The sequence below is a fragment of the Acinonyx jubatus genome, chromosome B4, assembly GCF_027475565.1.
Source record: "Acinonyx jubatus isolate Ajub_Pintada_27869175 chromosome B4, VMU_Ajub_asm_v1.0, whole genome shotgun sequence".
Classification (NCBI taxonomy): domain Eukaryota; kingdom Metazoa; phylum Chordata; class Mammalia; order Carnivora; family Felidae; genus Acinonyx; species Acinonyx jubatus.
In genome coordinates, this window is record NC_069387.1 from 115,337,349 (window position 1) to 115,360,999 (window position 23,651).

The 23,651-nt window shown below is 37.6% G+C and overlaps 1 protein-coding gene across 6 annotated transcripts in view; it reads left to right on the top strand.

Annotated features, from left to right (window-relative positions):
* Positions 1-23,651, top strand: part of CFAP54 (cilia and flagella associated protein 54) — a 295,832-nt gene that overhangs the window by 15,904 nt on the left and 256,277 nt on the right. For 5 of the 6 annotated variants that reach the window (XM_053226636.1, XM_015070493.3, XM_053226634.1 and 2 more), the window contains 6 exons: positions 1,515-1,658; positions 6,156-6,327; positions 10,294-10,352; positions 17,795-17,938; positions 19,686-19,799; positions 19,923-20,024. In XM_053226636.1, the coding sequence (XP_053082611.1) occupies positions 1,515-1,658; positions 6,156-6,327; positions 10,294-10,352; positions 17,795-17,938; positions 19,686-19,799; positions 19,923-20,024 (735 nt within the window). The remainder of the gene's footprint in view (positions 1-1,514; positions 1,659-6,155; positions 6,328-10,293; positions 10,353-17,794; positions 17,939-19,685; positions 19,800-19,922; positions 20,025-23,651) is intronic. The other variant, XM_053226635.1, reaches the window with a different exon arrangement.

The window sequence follows — 23,651 nt, forward strand, 5'->3', positions numbered from 1 at the left end:
TACTTAAAGGAACAAAGAAAACATTTTTATCTACCTTTCACTTATGAGAAAGTGGACTGATAAAGGTAGAGTACTGAAAATGAACTTGACTTGTTACTTCCATTACATTTTAGTTACAGTAAAGATCATTTTGTTGGAATGGTCTTATTTATTTATTTATTTATTTATTTATTTATTTATTTATTTATTTTTGAGAGAGAGAGACAGAGAGAGAGAGAGAGAGAGCACAGAGGGGAGGGGTAGAGGGAGAAAGAAAGAATCCCAAGCAGGCTTTATGCTGTCAGCACAGAGCCTGATGCTGGACTTGAACTCAGGAACTGTGAGATCATGACCTGATCGGAAATCAAGAGTCAGATACTTACCCAATCAACTGAGTCACCCAGGCACCCCTGGAATAGTCTTGTTTGGAACCTAGATTTGAATTCATTTTATGAACCAACTTAGAAAGGGAAAGATTCAGAATTAATTAGTAAACAAGTAACAAGTCAATAGAAATAGAAACAAAAGTTTGACTGTGGTTGCCTCCCAAGGGGCTTCGTACCCCTACAGGCAGTTGACACATAGAGTAGCTGCTTTTCCTGGATACAGTTGTTGGGGAGGAGGCTGACTCATATCCACAGCCTGGCTCACCTCACCTCCCCTGAAACTCCAGGTCACCTGTGGGCTGCAGAAATGAGCTCTGATTCTGTAATGGGAACATAAGCATGAATTAGAACTAACAAGAATCCTAGCTAACAATAGCGCAGACTTTTTTTTTTTTTTAAGGTTTTATTTTATTTTTTTCAAGCAATTTCTACACCCAACATGGGGCTTGAACTCACAACTCTGAGATCAAGAATCACATGCTCTACCGACTGAGCCAGCCAGGCACCCTAGCTCAGACTTTTTTGATTTGTCCTAATGTAGCCTCAAAGACCATTGGCAGGTGAGAGAGAGGAGAGAGAGTGTACCTTTCTTCTCTCCTCTCCCTTCATTTCTTTTCTTTCTTTCTTTCCCTCTTTCCTCCTTTTCTCCCTCGCTTCCTACTCCCCCCCTCCCCCGCCTTTTCTTGCTTTTTTGGAACTTAGGAGGTATCAGAAAAGCAAGGCTAGTTATGCAACTTATCTTCGTCTCTGAGTGGGTGGATTACCAGGATAGGTTGATGTTGAATTTTTGGATTTTGAGTATATATAGGTATTACCACACACTCCCTGGTGAATATTCCCATTATTATATCATCATTATTCACACCCTGGTGAATAATATCATCTTGGAGATTGTGATGGTCTTATTTCACAATAGGCTTGTTGGGAGGAGAATTCATGAAATAATGCAGCTAGTGCAGTGTGTGTTGCATAATATGTGTTTAGAAATGCTAGTGGTAATGGTAGTGGTAATGTGATGGTGGTAATAAGAGTAGTAGTAGTAATCATCAATATTGATACTATGAAGAATAATACGAATGTTCCTGAATTTTAATAATGATAAGTAAAATGGTATTTTGAAACTTGCATCAAGTCCTCTTTTTATTTCAGGAATATAAATTGGCCCTTTTACAGTGCTATGGAAGGTACCTTCAGCAGTTCCATGTCAACTTTGATGAGAATAAAGCAGATGTGAATCAATTCAAAACTGCCTTTTTTCCAAAAGGCCTTGGAGACAAAACTTCTGCTCATATAGTAAGATGAAAGCAGTAGCTATTTTAGCTACAATTTATGATTAGCCATGCAATGTATTCTTTAGTTGACAGCTTCTAAATGTCTTTCATTTGCTTAGCATGGTGTTTGCTTGTGTGCTAAGTTGCTTAATAACTGTTTTCAGTGGCGGAGAAGAAAGTGCACGTATTAAACTTTGTGAAGATGTTTTGGAGATTGTGTCACTATAATCACTCATTCTTTCAGCAGGCGGTTATTATTGTTATATATTTGTAGAATGCTTTTAGTTGACGAAGTGCTTTGGAAAACATATTCGATCCTCAACAATTTCATGAATTAGAAACTATTATTATCCCTATTTTACAAAAGAGAAAGAGAAAGCTAATCACACAGTTAACTAGTGGCTCAGGAGATCAAACATAGATCTTTTGATACAAAAAATACTATGCTTTATTTCTAGTATACCAGTATTATTATTATGTTGATTGCTACCATTGATTCACTGGTTGAGCAGTTAGTGGGTGCTAAGTACTCTTCTATAAGCATTATATGAATTGTTGTCTTGCAGCCGCATTATAGTCCTAGAAGGTGGGTACTATAATGCCTCTTTTACAGAGGAGGGCACAGACACTAAGAAACCCAGCCCACTTGAAGCAGTGGGCAGAGTTGGTGTTTGAACCCTAATCAGAGTAACTCCAAAGCTATGTTATTCCAAACTTGATGAGTATTCAAGGCTTTGGAAACAGTGTATGGTTTAATAAGCAGAAAACATCAGGGCATGTTTTGGGGGTACATTGAGCAGTTCATTTTGGCTGTACCATAGGTACGTGATTGAGAATACTGGGCATTATAAGTTGGCATCCCATTAGGAAGAGTACTGAATGAAAAGCTTAGGAGTTTGGACTTTTATGTCCTCTCCTGTGCTTAGGAGTTTGGACTTTTATGTCCTCTCCTGTGCTATCCTGATCCATGGCCCCATCTTTTTCTCTTGTGCTATTATTGCATGATCCTGCTTCCACCCAGCCTCTCTGGCTTAGCACCAGTGCACTGGTGAGCTTCTTCTAGAAAGGTTATATCCTAGATGTCTGTGTAGCTCATCCCTCCCTTACTTCATGTCCTCTTGCGCTTCGTGCTTTATTTTTCTTTATATCACTTATTATCATCAGATACATTTTTGTTTGTGTTTTTATTATCTGTCTCCCCTTCTAGAATGTGAGCTTTATTAGGACAGGAACTGCTCTAATCTCTAATCTGTATTGCCTGGAACAGTACTGGATATGTAATAGATGCACAATAAAGCTTTATTCAGTGAATGAACAAATGAAATGATATATTCTAGAATATAATCTTCTATTAATTTAGAAGCACCACGCTGAATAGATTAGAAGGACAAAGACTGGAGGCAGACGGTAAAGCAGTGAAGCAAATGTAAGAGTATGTCAGCAGGAGTGTTGTGAAGGGCGTGAAAAAATATGAATAATTTGTTTTTTTCCATGCTAAGTGTAAGGTTCTGGCACTCTGTACTTCTCAATAAATATCTATAAAATAAGTAAGAGAATAAATGGATTGAATGTAGTCCAGCAGGAACTTGACAATGCAGAACTAGAAGTCTTGAGAAGTTTTGTTAGAGAAATAGATTTTGGAGTTCAGTGCATAAAGATGAAGCAGTAATAATGTATATTTTACTATCAGAATATTTTTGTGCAAAGATACTCATGTTGTTTAATGATCCCCATTATACGTACTATAGAGAGGCATTATGGCAGAGTTGGTAAGAATTTGGTCCATAGAATCAGGCTGCCTGGGTTCGAGGAGCTTCTGTGCCACTTCCTAATGATGAGACCTGGAGAAGTTATGTAATGTCTTTGTGCCTCAGTTTCCTCATCTCTAAAGCAGAAATAACAATAAGACTTACCTCAAAGGATTGTTTTAGGATTGCTGAGATAATAAAAGACTTAGAATAGGGCCTGATACTCAAACAATATTAGGTATCGCTATTGATTTCTAAAAGAGAGAACATTTAAAAAAATTTTTTTAAATGTTTATTCATTTTTCAGAGAGAGAGAGATAGAGCAAGCAAGCAGGTGGGGGAGGGGCAGAGAGAGAGGGAGACGCAGAATCCCAAGCAGGTTCCAGGCTCCAAGCTGTCAGCACAGAGCCTGATGTAGGGCTCGAACCCATGAACTGTGAGACCATGACCTGAGCAGAAGTTGGATGCTTAACCAACTGAGCCACCCAGGCACACTGAGGGAACATTTTTTAAAATACTTATTTATTTATTTTTGAGAGAGAGAGAGAGAGAGAGAGAGAGAGAGAGCGAGCGAGCCTGAGTTGGGGGAAGGAGCAGAGAGAGAAAGAGAGAGAATCCCAAGCAGTCTTTGCACTGTCAGCATAGGGCCTGAGGCTCAAACTCATGAATTATGAGATCATGATCTGAGCTGAAATGAAGAGTCAGACGCTTAACTGACTGAGCCACCCAGGTGCCCCTAACAGAGCATTTTGAAGATAACGATTCCAACATGTATATGCAATCTATAAATGTCTTTTTCTGTGATACCAGTTATATGGTGGCTAGAAATAGTACACATGGATCCAAGTGGAAAGTCTTATGTGGTAGAACAAGGCCCATTTGTACTATTGAGGGTTCACTCCCACAGCTTTAGCAGTACTGATGATTCTCTAGCCAAAATCTCTCATATGAGGTATATGTCATAAACATCTCACACTTGACATATCCTACGTTGAACTTACCACCATTCTTTCATAATCGGCACCAGCCACTCACCCAAGCAGGAAACCACTGTAGACCACTCTCTCTATCTTCCTTCTACATCGAAATCCCATGGACTCAGACAAGACTTAAATCTTTTCATCCCTGATTCCAGCACCCATTTTAGGATCCTGGTATCTCTGGACTACTTTAAAGGCCTTTGATCTCTCTCAGTTTCCATGCTTGTAGCCTTGTGCCTCACCCTCTGCTTTTCATTTTCCACACTTTTGTCAGAATTAACTTCTAAACTATAAATCAAATCAATTTATTCCACTGCCCCTTGATATTGCCCTTTAGCTAACGTCCATATTCCTTGGAATTATATGGAATGCATTCCATGTTCTGACCATGGACTATCTCAATAGCCTAATCCCTCACCTTTTTTAAGATTTTAGTTTTACGCAATTTCTATACCCAATGTGGGACTAGAACTCACAACCCTGGTATCAAGAGTTGCATGCTGTACTCACTTGAGCTAGCCAGCCACCTCAAAGTTTATTTATTTTTTGTAGTAACCTCTACCCCCAATGTGGGGCTTGAACTCACAACCCTGAGATCAAGAGTTGAATGCTCTTTGGACTGAGCCAGCCAGGCGCCCCTAATCTCTTTATTTTAAGCCTTCTTACCCAACCTTATAAAAGACTTTCAGTTCAGTGACCACAGCAACCACTTTAAACATTCCTAACACTTCATGTGCCTGGAATGCTTTTCCTTCTGCGAAGAGCAGGGACCACATCTTCTTCATTCTCAAGTCCCTGTTGCTTAGCAGAGTGTGGCAAACAGAGGTGTTCAACAAACATTTGGTGAATGAATTGTGTAAATGGTAATAATTGCATCCACATGAATATGGCAAAATGCTATGAGGAGGGTTTATAAAATGTGATTCAATTCCATATTCTTGGAAATAGAATTTTGTACTTTTTTTTGCTTTTGAATTTTTCTTTTTTGACTAAAGACAAGTAATCTTAACTAAATAGATGCTTTGAAGAAACCATTTTTACCACATTTCTTTCCATATGTCTTAGTCCGTGAGGGCTGCTATAACAAAAATCCATAGACTGATGGTTTTTTAAAAATTTATTTATTTAAATTCAAGTTAGTTAACGTATAGTGTAGTATTGGTTTCAGGAGTAGAAGTCAGTGATTCATCACTTACACATAACACCAAGGGCTCATCCCAATACGTGCCCTCCTTAATGCCCATCACCCATCTAACCCATTTGCCCCCTACCCCCAGCAACCCTCAGTTTGTTTTCTTTAAGAGTCTCTTATGGTTTGCCTCCCTCTCTGTTTTTATCTTATTATGTTTTTATAGACTGGATGGCTTAAACAGTATTTATTTCTCTCAGTTCTGGAGGCTGGGAAGCACAAGTTTAGGGGCTGGAAGATTTGATATCTGGTGAGGGCTCACTTTCTAATTCATAGATGGCTATCTTCTCTCTGTGTGCTCAGATGACAGAAGGCAGTAGGGAGCTCTTTCAAGGTTTCTTTTATAAGCACACGAATCCTATTAATGAAAGCTCTACCTTCACGATCTAATCACTTCCCAAAGACCCCACATCCAAATACCATCACAATGGGGGTTAGGTTTCAATATATAAACTGGGCGGGGGCACAAATATTCAGTCTATAGCCCTGCATAATCTATTTAAGCAGAATCATTTCTATTTTAATTTTTCACATTTTAAGAAAATGCTTTTTTAAGTTGCATAAACTTTATTTATGTTCTTTATATTTTCCCTGCATTTCAGTTTCATGCTTTAAGTGGCAAAAATATTTGCAACTATGAACTGGTCTGTGACAATGACGTGAACCTGCAGAATAAAGAATCTGTGACCCAGTGCCTGCAGATTTTGTCCTCCTTAAGACTCATCATGCAGGTGGCTTTGCCACTGGAACACCTTTGCTGGATTATTTTCAACGGTATATACCAATGTCTTTTATTTTTCATCACGCCTTTCAGAAAGTTATTTAAATGCCAAGTTGGATGGTAATTTGACTGACTGTCTTGTTATTTAAAACATTCATTGCATAATAAGATGATTATGGGGATTTTGTTTTTGTCTTTTTAATATTTTTGTTGCATTCTAGTTTGTCCTCGTAAGCAGGGACTTAAAAGGGAGGGTCAGAGGCTGTGGGGATAGTCAGTTTCAGGTGTAAAGAAGTAGGGGCCCTGGTTAATAAGTAAATATAAGTGGAGAAAGATCAAAGGACTGTTGCAAGTTAGGTTGATTCTAAGCATCATCCATTCATTGGTCCTCTTCTCAAATACTTTGGCTAGTGACTGTTGCTTTCTACTTATCAATCTTCTCTTCCTACTTGCTTCTGAGTGAGGGGCTCTGAGAATGTGTGTGTATGTGTGTGTATATAATGTATTTACATGCATATATGCATTGCATACATACACATACATACATATATATTGTATTTGTCTTCTGAAATGAATCATATCTGTCAAAATATAGCAGGGAGTTACAATTTCAGTTTAATTTAAATTCTCTTTCAAGTTACAATCAGTCACCTACTATATTGATCTATGGATAATTTCTTGAAAGGAAAATGACAGTGTGTTCTCTATGTGTAAAACCAGGACAAAATAGCTTGAAAGAAAACATATTGGATTTTCCGTGATCTGTGGCAACTGGAAGTACATTTCCTAGCCTTTTCCTTCATCTCCCTCTCCAAATAATGTTTTTTTTTTTGACATTTTGATTGAAATGAGAGCTCACATTTGCTGTCAGAGATGAGCCTGATTTTGGAAGAAGTTTTCAGTCCAGTGACTATGAAGCTTTTGTGTCTGATCATCCTCAAGAAGAGGAAGAATCTGTGATTCCCTGAGTAGCCATTTGCCATCTTTCCACATGAACTGCTCACATATCTGGGCAGGACCAGAGGTTCTGTGCTCGAGGAGGGGTAGGCCTGAGGTGTGGGTCCCATGGTTGGACCTTGCTTAAGAGGTAGGTGGAAATGATGCAGCATAATTCCCTGGCTGCAGTCTTTTTAAGATCACAGACAAAAAATATCCTAATATTCTAAAACAAAAACAAAACCAAAAACAATTTCTGTATCTTCCACATACCTTTACTAGATATGTGCTTTTTCTTTATACATATGGTATCATGTTCTAGATTTTATTCTGTTTCCTAAAATATTTTTTACTCAGTCCTGTGGTTTTAGAACCTGACCAGTTTCCTATGTGTAAATCTAGTTCGTTAATTCTGCATGTTGAGTTGTGTTCCAGATATTCATACACCCCTCAGGATGGGCACCTGGTTTTGCTCTACCTCTATAATTGCATAAATTATTCTACAATGAATATCCTTACATGTGTCTTTTTTATAAACCTAAGTTAGCGTTTTTTGGGGTTTATGTACATGAGTAGGATTGCTGGGTTGTGGGAGATACATATACTTAGTTTTGCTGACTACTATCCCTGTTTTAATTAACTCACCTCAAAGTTATTAAGGGCTGAGCATTGTTCTAAGTGCTAGGGACACAGGAGTGGACAACAGACAAAAACCCTGTTCTCATGCTTACATAATGCTTCAGGGAGATGATAAATCAAAATTAAATGGTGTGTTAGATAGTGATGAGTACTATGGAGAAAAATAAAGCCAAGAAGGGGATAGGGAGAAAAGAGGCGGGGCTGGAGCTGGGCAGCTATTTTAAACAGGGTCAGGGAAGGCCTCACCGAGATGACGAGATGACGTTTGAGTAAACACCTGACTGAGACATCTGGATATTTGGGGGAAGGGCATTCCAGCTGGGAGATTAACAAGTGCTAAGACATTGTAGTTTTAAAATAAGTTTGGAGTTTAAAGAACTACAGTTCAATTTATCAAAAATACATTTCACCTTTTCTGTTAGACTTTAACACTGATTCTCTTTCCTTTTAATTGACTATTATGCATACACACTCTTGGTTTCTTAAGATAGTTAACCAATTTTGGTTCTTTCACAAACTCTAACTGGGTGTGTGACTATTGCATAATACCTTACTTCACAACCAACCTGAACCCAGCTCATTCAACCCTCACATAGTAAGATTATTTTCGTGGTGGCTGTCTTTGATGAAAAGGAGTCACATGACAAGGCAATAAACTCATATTAGGGATTTAGTTAAAAATAGAACAAAACAAACTTTCAGAGGTATCCTGAGATTTCACCCGTCTTCCATTTTGTATCATTTACTCTCCCTGTCAGGCTTCTGCAGTGGGAATTTGTGAGCCATGCCAAGAACCTGAACCATCAAAGAAGGATTCAGTTATAAGTCAGGACATATTAGGGCTGGAAAGGTTAAAATCACATTTTAAAAGACAGAGGGCCCTTGTCATTCTTGAGGGCAGTCTCCTGAGGTCTTTTGAAATTCCCCAGTTCCCGTTACTGACATGTTTACCCAGGCTCCTGGCTCCCACCTGAATCACATGTTTTGTGGAGAGGCATGAATTTGCTGTGGGTATCCTTACTTGGTGACTTTTTTAAAATGAAGAAACACTATTATACAGTTTCATTTTTAAAGATTAAGGGTAAAGGTCAACAAAAACCACTTGAGATAAGAATGCTGGGCTTGAGCTGTTACTAGCCAACTGGTTTCTTCCCTGGTGCATCTTCTGTGAAATAACTAATTCCATGGCCTGGGAGCAGTCGCACTGAGAAGGCTGAGTCCTTAAATGTTAAGGACCTATTGCATTGTCTATAAAGTTTATGGTGCTGTAAGTGTTTAAAAGTTTATTTGGGGCACCTGGGTGGTTCAGTCGGTTAAGTTTCTGACTTTGGCTCAGGTCATGATCTCGCGGTTCATGAGTTCGAGCCCCTCGTCGGGCTCTATGCTGACAGTTGGAGCCTGCTTTGGATTCTGTGTCTTCCTCTCTTTCCTCCTCCTCCCCCACTCGCTCTCTCTCTCTCAAAAATAAACGTTAAAAAATTTTAAAAAGTTTATTCCATATTTTTGTTATTGACATATAATTAATGGTTATTATGCTATGCTTACAAGGGTATTTTAATCAAGTGGTGTGTGTTTTGAAGCAGATGCTGTTTTCTCAGAAGCTCTTAAAGTTTAAGTGCAAACATGGATTCATAACTGTTGAATTTTGATGGTTGTGCATTTTAGATCAGATATTTTATAGAAAATATTTAGACTACTTGTCATTATAATTACATGCCTTTTAAAGGTATGTTACCATCTTTGGGGTATGTTTATAGCACGATAATGTCCTTTGTATATAGAGAGATGTCTGGTGATGTTGTTCCCCATTCCTGCTCCAACTCTGCCAGTTTTCTAGCTTCTGGTATTTAATTAAAGACCTGACAAAAAAAAATATCATACTTTAAATACGAGTTGGAAATGCTGTTTTTCACTGGGGTGCTTATACCTTAATAATGGGGCAAATATTATATGACACTGCAAATAAATAAAAAATAAATAAATTATATGTTTTGATTTTAAATTTTCATGAGTTTCTTTGCTTAGTATTATGCTATTTTGATTAAAGATGTATTCTAATCTTATTTGGAGATAAATCTTTAGTTTTTCAATCATAGGGAAGTCATGGGAACCAACAGCATTTTGTATGAATTAATAAAACCACACGGTACCTAAATTATGCTACTAAAATATTCCTTTGTTCAATATATTTCAAAACTTATGCTTCCTTTCAAATGAGACTAAAAGATTCCTGTGGCAACTTACTTAAAATATGTTCAAATTAGTTCTTTTAATGATTTGGCTGCAAGTTACAAAAAAATTGTAACGATTATAAACTCTCTATTATCAGACTTTCTCATGAGATCACTTGTTTTAGGGACTACAGACTTAAACAACAGAAATTGGAATATAAAATCGCCATTATTTAACTGTAAAACATGTTAACAGTCTTTTTCTTCATCTAGGTACCATTTACATTTACACCATTTGCAGAAAACTGATGATCATAGGTCAGTCTTCCAAGGTATGAAATTTACTGACAAAATATCTTGCCTTGTATTTCCTGTTTTTCTCAAGACTTTTGTTAGCATTGAATGCTAAACAAAGGAAATCAGTGGATTATATAATAAAAGTTAATAAGTATATATTATATAGTTTTACTGTTCATACTTTTACTTTAACATGACCATCTGTAAAGATAAAAATCTAAAAAAGACAATACAGTATTAATGAAAAAAAAAAGAAAGAATTCCTAAAATTGATAGGTAATCTCCAGTGTTCTCAGTCTCTCAGATTAGTCATTACTTGTCAACTTGATACTGAACATCCCTCTGGTAACTATATCTTTAGGTAGGGTGACCATGCATCCTGGCTTGCCAGGACAGTCCTGGTTTATGTCTGTTTTCCTGGAGTAATTATTAATAGTGCTCCCTTTCACTCTTTAAAGTGTTCTGGTTTGGATAATAAACTATGGTTACGCTGTTTATGTATGATGCTATGGAGTTTGGACTTTGTTCTCCTTGAACAGCTTGGACTTTACTTATGGCCTACCTGCTAGTTGGGTGAATGTACACCTAACCATTGGCCCAGTCATGAGCTGAGGGGAAGGGGCCTTTATTTCATAAGAAGAATCTCACTTACTAGAACTTACTGCTCAGTTTTAGCTTGAGGAAGTGGCTGACACTTCTATTGACTTCCCTTCAATGTTGGTAGCACTTTTGTGTGTAGGAGACATATTTATTCCCTGTGTCAGTATCCGGTCATTAGAATATAGCCCAAGAAGGGAGAATATACTCCTGTTGAGACCATGCTTGAATTGTTTCTGGTGTCTGAAACATTCCTGCTTTATTTTCCTTTCCTGCATGCAAAACCTTATGCTGAATATTCTAACACTCAGGTCAGATACTTTTTTAAAAAAATTTATTTCTTCAAAATATAACCCAAGTATCTTAAAATTTGACAATTCTTAAAAAATACAAATGGAAGAAAAGATGCTTGCATGCTCAGTGCATAACATTAATTATGTGTTCTCTCTGTTTTGTTCCTCAAATTTAAAAGCTCTATTACTGACAGTGACTTGAGCAAGCTCTGTGCCAGCATTTTGAATGTAAATTAAAATGAAGGGAGACTGTCTCATGAATAATGTAAATGTGGCCTACACACTATTCCAACAATTCTGCATTCAGTTCCAGATGATTTCCTAAAGAGAATTTGCATACTCCTGTTGCACTTGCTGTAGCAACAAATACTGCTTCACAGAACCATCATAGTTTGGTCTGCTACAGCATTTGTCTGCCAGAGCCTTGAAGGGCAGAGACATCCGTGCCAAAACTTAACTGTTAGTGTTTGTGCTTGTTAATGCTGAGAGAATTTTAGCTTAATGTCACAGTCATCTTAAAATGATTTCTTATTCAGATCCGATGTAAGACATCTCCTCTCCCCCTTATTGAACTTGAGCTTTTGTCTGACAAAATAAGGGCTGAAGGAGGACAGTTCTATGGCCCCAGTCTTGTGGGATAGGAATGGGGGCAAGTGAGAGATGCAAGAAATTTGGGGTGGTGGGTAGTTGTACAGTTAGCACTTGAAGATTGGAATGAGATTCTTTCAGTTTGTTCACTATAATAAGTTTCAAGGAAATTAATAATTTTCATCTAGAAATTCCCAAGCCCTCAGCTGGTGAGTTGATTCCTGAGCTGAGGCTATAAATGAACTTTATGGGTCCATTTAATGGGGACAAGTCCTTGGAGGTTCAGCCACATCTGAGTGCTTCTGGGTATGAGGGTTCCCGATTCTGCAGCAATTTTAGAATTCAAGTCTGTTATAGCATACAACAGAAAGAGAAATAGACATGGGATCCTCAGGCTTTTCCGGTGTCACCCTAGAGCAATCTAAACTCCTATTCCTATAGGATCTAGGCATAATGGCTACCATTTGTTATTATTATTGAATCTCTACTATGTGTTAGGTCTGTGTGAAGGGCATATATAATGCTCAGTATTGTCTTACGAGGTGGGCAATATCATCATCATCATTTATTGAATGAATGCCTACCATTTATCAGGTATGCTTCTGAGCACTTTCTTCGCATATTATCTAATTTAATCCTCACACCACCACTTTGAGAAAGGTGCTATTATTAACTTCATCTTAAAGATGAAGAAGCTGAGGCTCAATGTCTCACATTTAGTTAGAGGTGTAGCTAAGGCCAATACTACACCGTACTGACACTCAACACCATTAGAAAAGTGATTGCCTGGTGCGCCTGGGTGGCTCAGTCGGTTTGCCTGACTTCGGCTCAGGTCATGATCTCACGGTCTGTGAGTTCGAGCCCTGCATCGGGCTCTGTGCTGATGGCTCAGAGCCTGGAGTCTGCTTCAGATTCTGTGTCTCCCTCTCTCTCTCTGCTCCTCCCCTGCTCACACTCTGTCTGTCTGTCTGTCTCTCTCTCTAAGATCAATAAACATTAAAATTTTAAAAAAAGAAAAAAAAAAGAAAAGTGATTGCCTATTGACTAAATTTAACCATGTCATGACCCATCCTATTTTGGTTCACCTACTCAAATGGAGGAGCCGTGTAGGAGGGCTACTCGTTTTTGACATGACTCTGTATTCCTTAAGATGTTCTGAAGACCAGGACTGACCAGGGGCTCTTCCCTAAATGGGAAACACTTGCTTTGGTGCTCAGACAGGCCACCAGCAAAACCTCAAGGAATGGAGGGAGACCAGGCTTCTGAAGCCTCTTTCCCTAAAGATATATGACAACTTCACTTTCATTTATGGTATAATCTAGTTTCTTCTGAGGCATTTAAAATTGTAGTACAGTACTCAGCAAACATTAAAGAATACAGTAGGATATATATTCATCCTTACAGTTGTTATCTGTTTCATTTTACTATAAAATTGAAATAGTTTAGTAAAATCTGCGGCTTGAACAATTATTGTCAAATCATTCCATGTGCCATTACATAAACTTCAAACCCAAACTTTGAAATGCCTCCAGGTGTTGTCTTCCTCCAGTGATCCGCGCTGGTATAAATGATGCTGCAGTGCCGTCCTGTGGCTGAGCTGACTAATTGTGTGTGTGTTTCCTGCCCAACCTCTGAACCATGCTCTTGCTGGGCTCTTCTCACTGCGTTTTTCAAAAATACTTTTCCCTTATGAAGAAAGCAGTTCTACTGAAATCATTCCTTTTTAATTAATAGAAATAGTTCTTCCTAGCTTTTGAGAGCAAGAAAAAAAGCTACAAATCAAGATTTGTGGTTTTTTAAAAGTTTTTTTTGAAACGGCTCTTCATCTTTAAACCTGAATGACAGTTTTCCAGAACCCCAAGTGGAATGATGGATTTTCAGAACTCCCCCTTTGTCAAGGCTGCCCCGATGTGGTGGAAGGAACGCTGCTGTGCTTGTAAGTCTAAAGACCTGAATTCTAGTCTCAGCTCTGTTGCTTACAAGCAGTTTAGCCTCTTGGAGTTAGATTAGGTCACTTTTACGGTCCCTTGGGGCACTAAAATATGTGATTGGGGTGTTTTATTCTAAGTCTGAATATGAACTCAAATATAATGTGAGCAATTAGTGACTGAAGCTATTTTTATTTTGAAATGTGAAATTTTTAATATCAGGAATCCCAACAGGGTTTTGAAAAGACATGTAAGTTTAAAAGGGGAAAATTTATACATGGTTTAATCTCATACTCCCCAAATTGCAAACAGTCCAAATGCAAAAATCCACAATGAGATTTCTGTGCTACAGATGTGAGAAAACTCCAGTTTTGATGACTGTTAATTCCACATCAGTTCACAGTTCAGCAAGGTTAGCAAACAACAACAGCAGCAAAAACAGCAATAAAGCAACCCCGGACCCACTTAGTAGAGACGTAGTGTCCAGAAACAGGGACCAAAAGTTTCATTTAACTGTGGAGAAGTCATCACTCTAAAGGACATTGGCAACCTGGAGCAAAGCCACAGGAGACTAACCATGATGGAGAAGGGAAGAGCAGGTCTGGGATATATAAAAGCGCCCAGGAATGTTTATCCTGGAGAGAGAGAGCTGGGAGAGAAGACAGGAAGCATAGGTGTTTTGCAGGTCTTGGAAGGCTGTAACTTGGAAGTGAGTTTGGGGTGGTATTGTGCTATTCCAGAAGGTGTAACTAGGACCGAGGCCCTGAAGGTATATCAGGATGGTTCATTTCATTAATGAAGCACTTTTCATATTTAGAATTGTCTTCTGATACCATGTGGCACATTCCTTGTTACTAGAGGTGAGAACTCTGGGGCAGGGAAGGTATAGGACATCAGGTGGTGGTGCCAGTGGTGTTGGTGGGGATGAAATTGGATAGGCTTTGGGCCCTTTGATTCTATGAATACTTGGCATAATTTCATATTTGGCACCATTAACTGAAACTTTTTAATGATGATCAGTCAACAAATATTTATGTAATATTTACTATTACATGCCAGGTAGTTTTAGGAGATGGGGATATGGTGGTGAACAAGACCAACAAGGTCCCTTTCCTAAGTGAATTTACATTCCAGTGGGATGAGCTTAGTGGATAACCAAGACTATTACAATTCTGTGTCAAACTCTGATCTACTTCCAGCACTCTCTTTTCCTCTGGAATCAGAACTGACTAGGCAGGGGAGAATTCTGGACTTTCAGATTTCTTTCTCTTAGATGAGAACACTAAGATGCTTGCACATGTGTTGTATATACTGCCTTTGACAGCTCCAGAGATGGAAATAGGGTCTGAATGTTATCAGTGTTTTATCTATTTGTATTATTAAATACTACGTCAGTCTGGTGGGTTTGCTTTATACATATGAAGCTCCTGGATCATTTTGATGATTTGCCTTTTCAAGGTGGGTTTGACTTTTATAGACATATTTTTCCTTAATTACTTCCTCAATTATTGAAGGCCGAATTTGTTATTGGAAGAAGGACTTTATTCCATTGTTCACATTTATTATCATTATTTTCTTGAGAATCTTGAATACTTGTTAGTCTCCTGCAGTTGGTTCTGCTGACTTTAAGGCTGTTCATTGAATTCATTTAATAGCACTTGGGAATATCTGCTATGTACCTGGTACTCTTCTAGATGCTGGTGATATCTAATAATGGTGCTGTTCCTATTTTCAAAGAGATTACAGTCTAGTTTTGGAATCACACACATGTGAGCATATTAGTGCAACTAAATGTAAAATATATATGTACATAAACATTTACATAAATTATATATATATACGTATATATATGTATTATGTATATATGTATATATGTATTATGTATATATGTATATATATACACATATATATATGTATATATGTATATATGTATTATGCACACCCATAATGCAATTATGGTATAGATGGAAATAAGGCAATAGTCATTTCTCTCTAGGGACATTGGGAGAGTCTTCAACAACTGTTCTCTTTCCCCTCCTTAACTTGTTCCTCCACCCTCTCCTGCTCCACTTTCTCTTTCTTCACTGTGGTCACCAGAGTGAACACTTATGTGTGTAATGTGTTCTAAGCATTTAGCCTCTATTAACTCAATTAATCCTCAAACAATCCTATAAGATAGTCATTATACCTATCTTGCAGATGAAGAACCTTGACACATGGAGTTTAAATAAATTGTCCAAGGTAACACTGCTAGTCATGGAGGTAGTGTTTCAGCTCGGTCATATGGGGTGGGTGAAGGAGAGAACAGGGTAAGCAAAGACATGTGTATTTGGGCCACTAAGATGTTTTGTGGAATGGAAAGCATTTTGGAGTAGATTTAAGTATATGACGTAGGATCAAGAGTGATGGAGGGAGGAGAAGGCAGGGACTAGGTAATGAATGGTGTGTGTGTGTGCCCTAGATAGGGTTGTACTTCACTGTATAGGCAATAGGGAGCCATGGGAGTATTCTAAACACAATTAGCCCAATTTGCATTTTAGAAAGCTAATTTTGGGGCCACCTGGTTGGCTTAGTTGGAAGAACATGTGACTCTTGATCTCGGGGTCATGGGTTTGAGTCCCACATTGGGTGCAGAAATTACTTAAATAAATAAAAGTTAAAAAAAAGAAAGGTAATTTTGGTGGATATATTATATAAAATATATAAGGAAGGGGGTGTATGAGAAGAACAAGGGTTGAGTGAGACCGAAGACAGGGAGACAAGTGAGGAAGTATCCTCATAGTCTAGGGAGACATGTGAGGACTTGCTTGGTCAAGGTCAATATTTCCATGGATACAATTTAGAATTTTAAATTTTGAGATTTTTGGCTCAGATTCTTATTTTCTTTTTTTTTAATTTTTTTTAACGTTTATTTATTTTTGAGATAGAGAGAGACAGAGCATGAATGGGGAGGGTCAGAGAGAGGGAGACACAGAATCCGAAACAGGCTCCAGGCTCTGAGCTGTCAGCACAGAGCCCGACGCGGGGCTCGAACTCACGGACCGCGAGATCATGACCTGAGCCGAAGTCGGCCGCCCAACCGACTGAACCACCCAGGCCCCCCCTTATTTTCATCTCAGTAACGTTTTTTACATTTACATGAGGAACATAGATGAAATTTTTTATATTCAATCAAATGAAAGGTAATATAATCAAATTAACTTTTGAGCTTTTGGAATATTTTTGAAGAAAGAAAAAGATTGAAAATTTTTAACTGCAGGATACGTATAGTCAAGTAGTGTTTCCTGGTATAGAGTTTGTAGGAGGAGTATGTCCAAAAAGGGACATAAAGAATAAAAAGAATTACCAGTGGTTGAGGGGAAGCATATATTCCTACAACAGGCCAATGACAATGATGATCTTTCCCCACCATTTTGTTTCAAGTTGTACCTGGTAATAGGCACCATTTATGGGGTGCTTACAGTGTGCCAAATAGCATCCTAGAATGTCATGTGCATTGTCTCCTTCTCCATAACAGCACTGCTACCATGTGCTAAAATACCTATTTTCAGATGAAAAAAAAAAAATGAGGTCTGAAGAGGTAAAATGACACAGATACTAGGTGATAAAATTAGGATGGAAGCCCAGGTCTATTTGACTCCAATATTGGACTGTTTCTACTAAGTATCACAGGCACTGGAGAGGAAGCCTTTTCCATCTCCCCTACCCTGCTATACTAGCTGATTTTCAGAAACATGCATTGGTTCCAGGCCAGGTAATAACAATTGCATTGTTAGAATTAGCTCCTAGACTGCTATTGACACTTGATAAATATAGATAAAAACAAGCTGGCTTCATAGGACTTTAGTAGCTAAGAAGGAAGATATTCTAAAATGACTCACTTGAGATTTTGAATTCTTTAAATTATTTTCTTTTTAAATGCTTGTTTTTTCTTGACTCACTATTTATGGTATTTTTGGTTTAAGTAGTCAGCAACTTGTGCTCACAACTTATAATCTGATTATATTAGATAAAAATCATCATTATTAGCTTAAAATGAAAATTTACTTGAGTGTGCTCTTTCTTCCTCAGGCCTTGGAATACCTCCTGTGGGCCAGTATGTGTATGGAGTTCTCGGTCCCGCTCCTGTCTGTCAGGTACCTGACGTGGCGGGCTACTCTTTACACTGCCGTCTGCCAGTGCTATTATGACTGCCAAGCTGGCGTTCATGCAGAGGTAGGCCCCTTGTCATTCTCAGCATCCCAGTATTGAAAATTACAAGTCATTAGCATTTTCTTCTTCAGATGCCCAGCAACACAAACACAGACAGACAAAACCTGAAGAATTGCAGTGGAGCAAAGACAGAAGTCCCAGGGTGTACCTGCAGAAGTGTGCTTGGCTTCCCCGTTCTATTGATCTCTTGCTCTACATTCTGCTCTCTACTTTGCTCTTTGTTCACTTCCACCTCCTTGGACCCTTTTCTGAATAAGATTTCTGATATCTTTCCTTCCCCGTTGAATTCTTTCACACAAGTCACTCTTCTTCCCTATTTAGTTTTGCATTCTATGCCCCCTGCAATCCCTTTGTCTTGCTTTTCTCTGCTTCCAGATGTCATTTAATACACCCCCACCTTTTTTTTTTTTAGTTTTTCTTCTTTTCCTGTATATCTTTTAGACCGAATACTTGAAATGTAACTTAACTTTTAGGGGTTTCTATTAGCCTATGTGGTACCTCTGTGTAAATGAAAAGCACCCTTTTCTACAGTACATGGTACTTAGCTTGTCAGTGGATGAGGGCTTGGTGAGAATTAGAAGTAGGCACTCCTTCCTTTGGGCCAGCACATCCCTGCACCAGTGTATATGGTCTGGTGAGTGCAGAGGATTTCAGCCTTCACTTAACCTCTTGGCTGGAAGTCTGAGCAGGACAGAGCTTTACCGTTATACAAATCTTTTTTCGTATCCTGTTCACAATCATCTGGCCAGTTAATGGCTCCTTTACATTTGGTTTTTCCTGCCCAAACTAATTCTGAGGGATTGGATGGTAGTGGCCCATCCTGAATAGCCTAGTATAACCCTTGTGGGAGACATTTTCTAGCCAAGGATGCATTCTAGAAACTACTCACCATGCATGTACAGTTAGTTATAGTGTACTAGGGGTGGCATATTTCTGTAGCTATTAGAATTGTCGGCGAATGGAACATATACATAGTTTTGACTATTTGATTCCTAATGGAATTCTTCCTTATTGGAAAATTTAACTGTTCATGTATGTTATTATGTCTGGAAGCATCTTCAGGAAAAAATTATGATTTATAGATAACGTATTTCAAAGAAATGGTAAAATAAATTACATAAATTGACCTGTTTTGTTACTATCTCTAGAGAATTATAATAATGGTGATCTGATTAAATAAGCAGGCTTCCTTCCTTCCTTCCTTCCTTCCTTCCTTCCTTCCTTCCTTCCTTCCTTTTTTCCCTCAGATATTAATAAATACTTCCTACATGCTGGCTACCAGAGATACAAAAATAAATAAGATCCTTAAAGGGCCTCACAATTTAGTGGACAAAGTGAATAGTTGAATACATAATACAGCATGCTTTAGTAAGGTTAAGATTTAGGGTAGAGCACTAAGGAGGGGCGTGTGTTTATGTGTGTGTGTGTGTGTGTGTGCATGTGTGTATGCAATGACAGAAAAGTGATAATCTATATGAAGCTACAGAATTTGGCTTTCCTTATTTTTTTGATTTTCTTGATTCATAAAGTTAGCATATCTGACAGTTTATTGACTTTAGACCTGCAGAATTCAGGGATGCTTGTAGGAAATGATTGATGATATACTTACAGTGTTGTAAGGAGTTAGCATCAACAGAGTTTAATTCACCAATTAAATCAAATATCTGGGAGAATAAAACATACGGTCTTGATGCATTTTTGATCACTATACTCTCACTTATTATGAATTAATTTTTTTAATCGCGTATAGGCATTTGCTCGGCGTGCTTTAGCTAAAATTGATGAGTTAAGGCAACTGGAATTGATGAGTTCCTCACAATCGCAGGAAGAATCCAGAAGATATTATAGAGAGGCCACCATAAAGGTATAAACATTTCATGAAATAAAAGAAATTGACTGCACCATACAGTTGATTAAGTACATAATATTAGTGGTTGAGAAGTGCATCCCATTGTTACATCATATTTAATTCTTCTTTTTGAGATAGATGGCAGTGATGATCTTCAAAAGAGGAGTATTTGAATCTAGAAGGAAACACAAAGGTTTGTTTAGACCAAAGATAAGAGTGAACCTAAGGGAAGCTCAAACTGTAAGTCTAAGAACGTCTTCTCTTGTTCAGACTCTTTTTGCAGTGTATTTGTGTTAACCCTCTATCTTTTAGGTCTGGTCACTCAGTATTAAATCCTGCACCCTGTTCCCTACACCAGTGGCAAATAGAAGAAAGCCTTCCCACTGTGGGCATGGCCTCACTTCATAGCTTTCTTAAAGCTTTTGTGCCTTCACACAATCCCACTTTTGCAACTTTAAAGGGCAAGAGGCAGAAGAGCCTGGAAAAGGTTCAAATGTACACACTTTGAGTGGTGCCACAGTGACCTTTGTCTTTGACTTCTTGTTGTTGGCTTAGGGGCCTCTGAGGTTGGCGAGAAGGTGGAGGCACCTTTGGGACTGTTTATGAGCTAGGCTACACCATAGCAATAAACAACCCCATATCTCAGTGACTTACAATAACTGTTTATTTCCCACTGGCATCATACTTATTATAGTTATCAGGGGGCTGTGCTCATGACTGCCACTCAGGGCCAAATTGAGGAGAAGCCCTCATTTCAAAAATTGCTGGTCATTCTGCCATGGGGGATATGAGAAAGCTCTGGAGAATCTTGTGCAGGCAATAATGCCCAGCATGGAAGGGACAGCAGTCTGTACTCACATGTCCAAACTCATCACATGGCTCTCCTGGCCACAAGTGTGTTTGACCAGCAGCACTAGGGCTGTTGGGGATGGAGACTGGGACACAGTTCTGCCTTTTGGGGCCCTCTGCCCTTTCTCCCTCCTGCCATTTCCTTCTCCCACTGTCTTGCCCTTGCTTTTCTGAATCTCACTATCTCTTAAGGCTCAGTTCTTTTTTTTTTCTTTGAAGCTGTTGTAGATAGCTGTAAATTCTTCTGTGAACTTCTTTGTAGGGACTGAAAATGAAAGTGAGGGGGAAGATGAGCAGTTTCTGACAGGAGAGTAGTAGACTCTCAGAACCTGAGAAGAATTTAAGAAATCATCTGATTCAGTCCTTTCCTATTACATATGGGAAAATAAATCCCAGAGTATTTAAATTATGGCCTCAAGGTCACAGAGGCAGCTAGTGGCAGCATTGGAAGCAGACCCCAGGTCTCTGGTTCAGTGCTTTCTCACTACTCCAATAACTGCTGCTCTCTTAACTCATTTCTTCTTATAACATTTAGGAGCAATTATTTATTTATTTTTTTCTCTTAAATCGTAATATCTAAATACAATTATTATTTGGGCATGGTAGCTTTCTAGTGTGACTATGATATGTTGACTACTGAGCCCAGAAGTACATTTCATACATCCTTTTAAAATCGTGTCCCTTACCGACCAATGGTGTATAATTTGTGCAGGTGGTGACTTCCAAATTATAGCTAATTCCTTGGATGGGCTGTGGAACCGCCTATATCTGGTATTGTTGAGTAGTGACGCTATGTAGCATTTGTAAGAGAGCAGGGGGTAGTGTTTTTTTTTCTGACTAGCAACTTTTTTTTCTCTGAGCAAACCAAATTCAAGTATCCAAAGCCATAAGATTGTCATTAATTAGCATAATATTATGCTTTATAATCATCCTGGTATAAAAATTAAATATATTTTCAAAGAAAAATGTTTAAAATTCTGTATAACATTACATTAAAAACACATCTATTTCTGGTTTCCTTTAAGATGATTATTTTATGGAAAGGTCTGGTAGTATATATTTTTAGAAAAAAAGTTGTAATGTTTAGTTGGCAGTTTCCATAGGGAATAGTCAATATATCCTTTTTAAAAAGTCATCAGTATTTGCAATATTTGACATATTTTGCAGAATGTTCTGTTCTATATATATGAAATAGTTTTATTATATGCCTATAAAAGAAATTAATTTCAATATGCATTAAATCTGTTTTATAAAACATTTCTCTGAATTTGTAAGTCCATTGTGAACTCGCAGTTAATCATTTTTGTTTTTTTGTTTTGTTTTGCTTTGTGTTCTTTTAGAGAGAGAGAGTGTGTGTGTATGGGTGGGAGAGAGGGACAGAGGAGGCAGAGGGAGAGAGAGAGAGAGAGAGAGAATCTTAAGCAGGCTTCATGCTGAACAGGGCTTGATCCCACAACCCTGGGATCATGACCCGAGCCGAAATCAAGTCGGATGCTCAACCGACTGGGCCACCCAGACACCCCAATCATTTTGACTTTAAAGGATTCCTTTCAAGCACCACTAATCCATACTCCTAGTGATTGACTGTTTGGGATTCATTCAATAAATATTTTTAAAGTACCTGCTGTATGTACAAGGTAGGTAGAAGTTACATTCTTACGGAGAAATTACATAATAAATAAGTATAGTAATTATTGCTTGTGATAAGTATTAAGAAGGAAATAATGATAGAGATTAAATGAATTACATGTAAAGCCCTTAGAATGTTTCTAGCATGTAATAGATCCTCAGGAGTATTAGCTATTAGTTACTTTTTCATTTATTCATTTAACAGAATGTACCAAGTGCCTACTGTGGTTACAAGTATGGTAGAATATAGAAAAGCAATGTCACAGGTCTGTCTTTTTGAATGGCCTTGGAATAAAGAGCAGGATTTGACTGGACAGGAAGAAGAGAAGAAAACATTCTAAGTTAAGGACCAGAGCAAGATCATAGCTTGGAAACAAGAGCAAACAACATTTATTGGGGGACAGAAATTAAGCTTGACTGGGCTAAGTGTGTTATGTTGGAGAATTAGCATAATACATCCAATGGAGTAGATGTCATAGAAATCATAGTATTTAGAAGTGGAACAGACAATCTGGATCTTACCATTTAGCTTCTCAACCATCCTGATGTTTTTAAAGATGGTATAATATACTTGATGCAGTTTTGTACCATAATTTGTCAAATTTTTTATTACTATTTAAAATTTTAGTTGTTTCCAGTTCTTTGTCATTATCAATATTGAAGTAATCAACATCTTCAAGTATGTTATTTTTTTCTTTTATTTCCTGTGGACAAAATTCAAGGTGTAGGATTTGAATCAAAGGATACAAGCATCTTTATTTCTTTTGATATATATTCCCAAATTGATTTCCGAAATAGGTACATAAGGTACAACCTGTATGTACCAATTTCACCACAAGCTGTTATCATTTTGATATTATTCTTAATTTTTAAAATAATTCTGTTTTTATAAAATGGCTTATTTTAACTGTTTCTGTGATCCAACTTTCCCATATTTTTGTGATTACTCTTTTTATTTCCTTTTTCTGTGAATTATCTTCCACAGTTTTTGATCATTTATCTACTAGAGATTTTAATTTTTAAAATACATTTGAATGATTTCATTGCTTTTATAGACATTAATATCTTGCTTGTCAGGCTTGGCAACCCACTGTTTTTTTATTGCCTGAAATCTTTGTTATAGATTTTTAAAATATTTATATTTTAAAATGTTTACTTAGTATTCTTCTACAGCTCTGATAAATAATCTATTTCACTTTTTGATAGTTTTTCTATATTTCTAAAAACAATTTAACTCTAATCTTTGGGTTTTATAATTTTATTTTGAATACTTCTAATTATTAGGAAGTTTATTATGCTTTTAAATATAATTTTTAAAAGCTCTGTTTTAATCTACAATAAAAATCTTAGAGGAAACCCTTACCTCTGTTTGTAAATAAAGAGAGACTA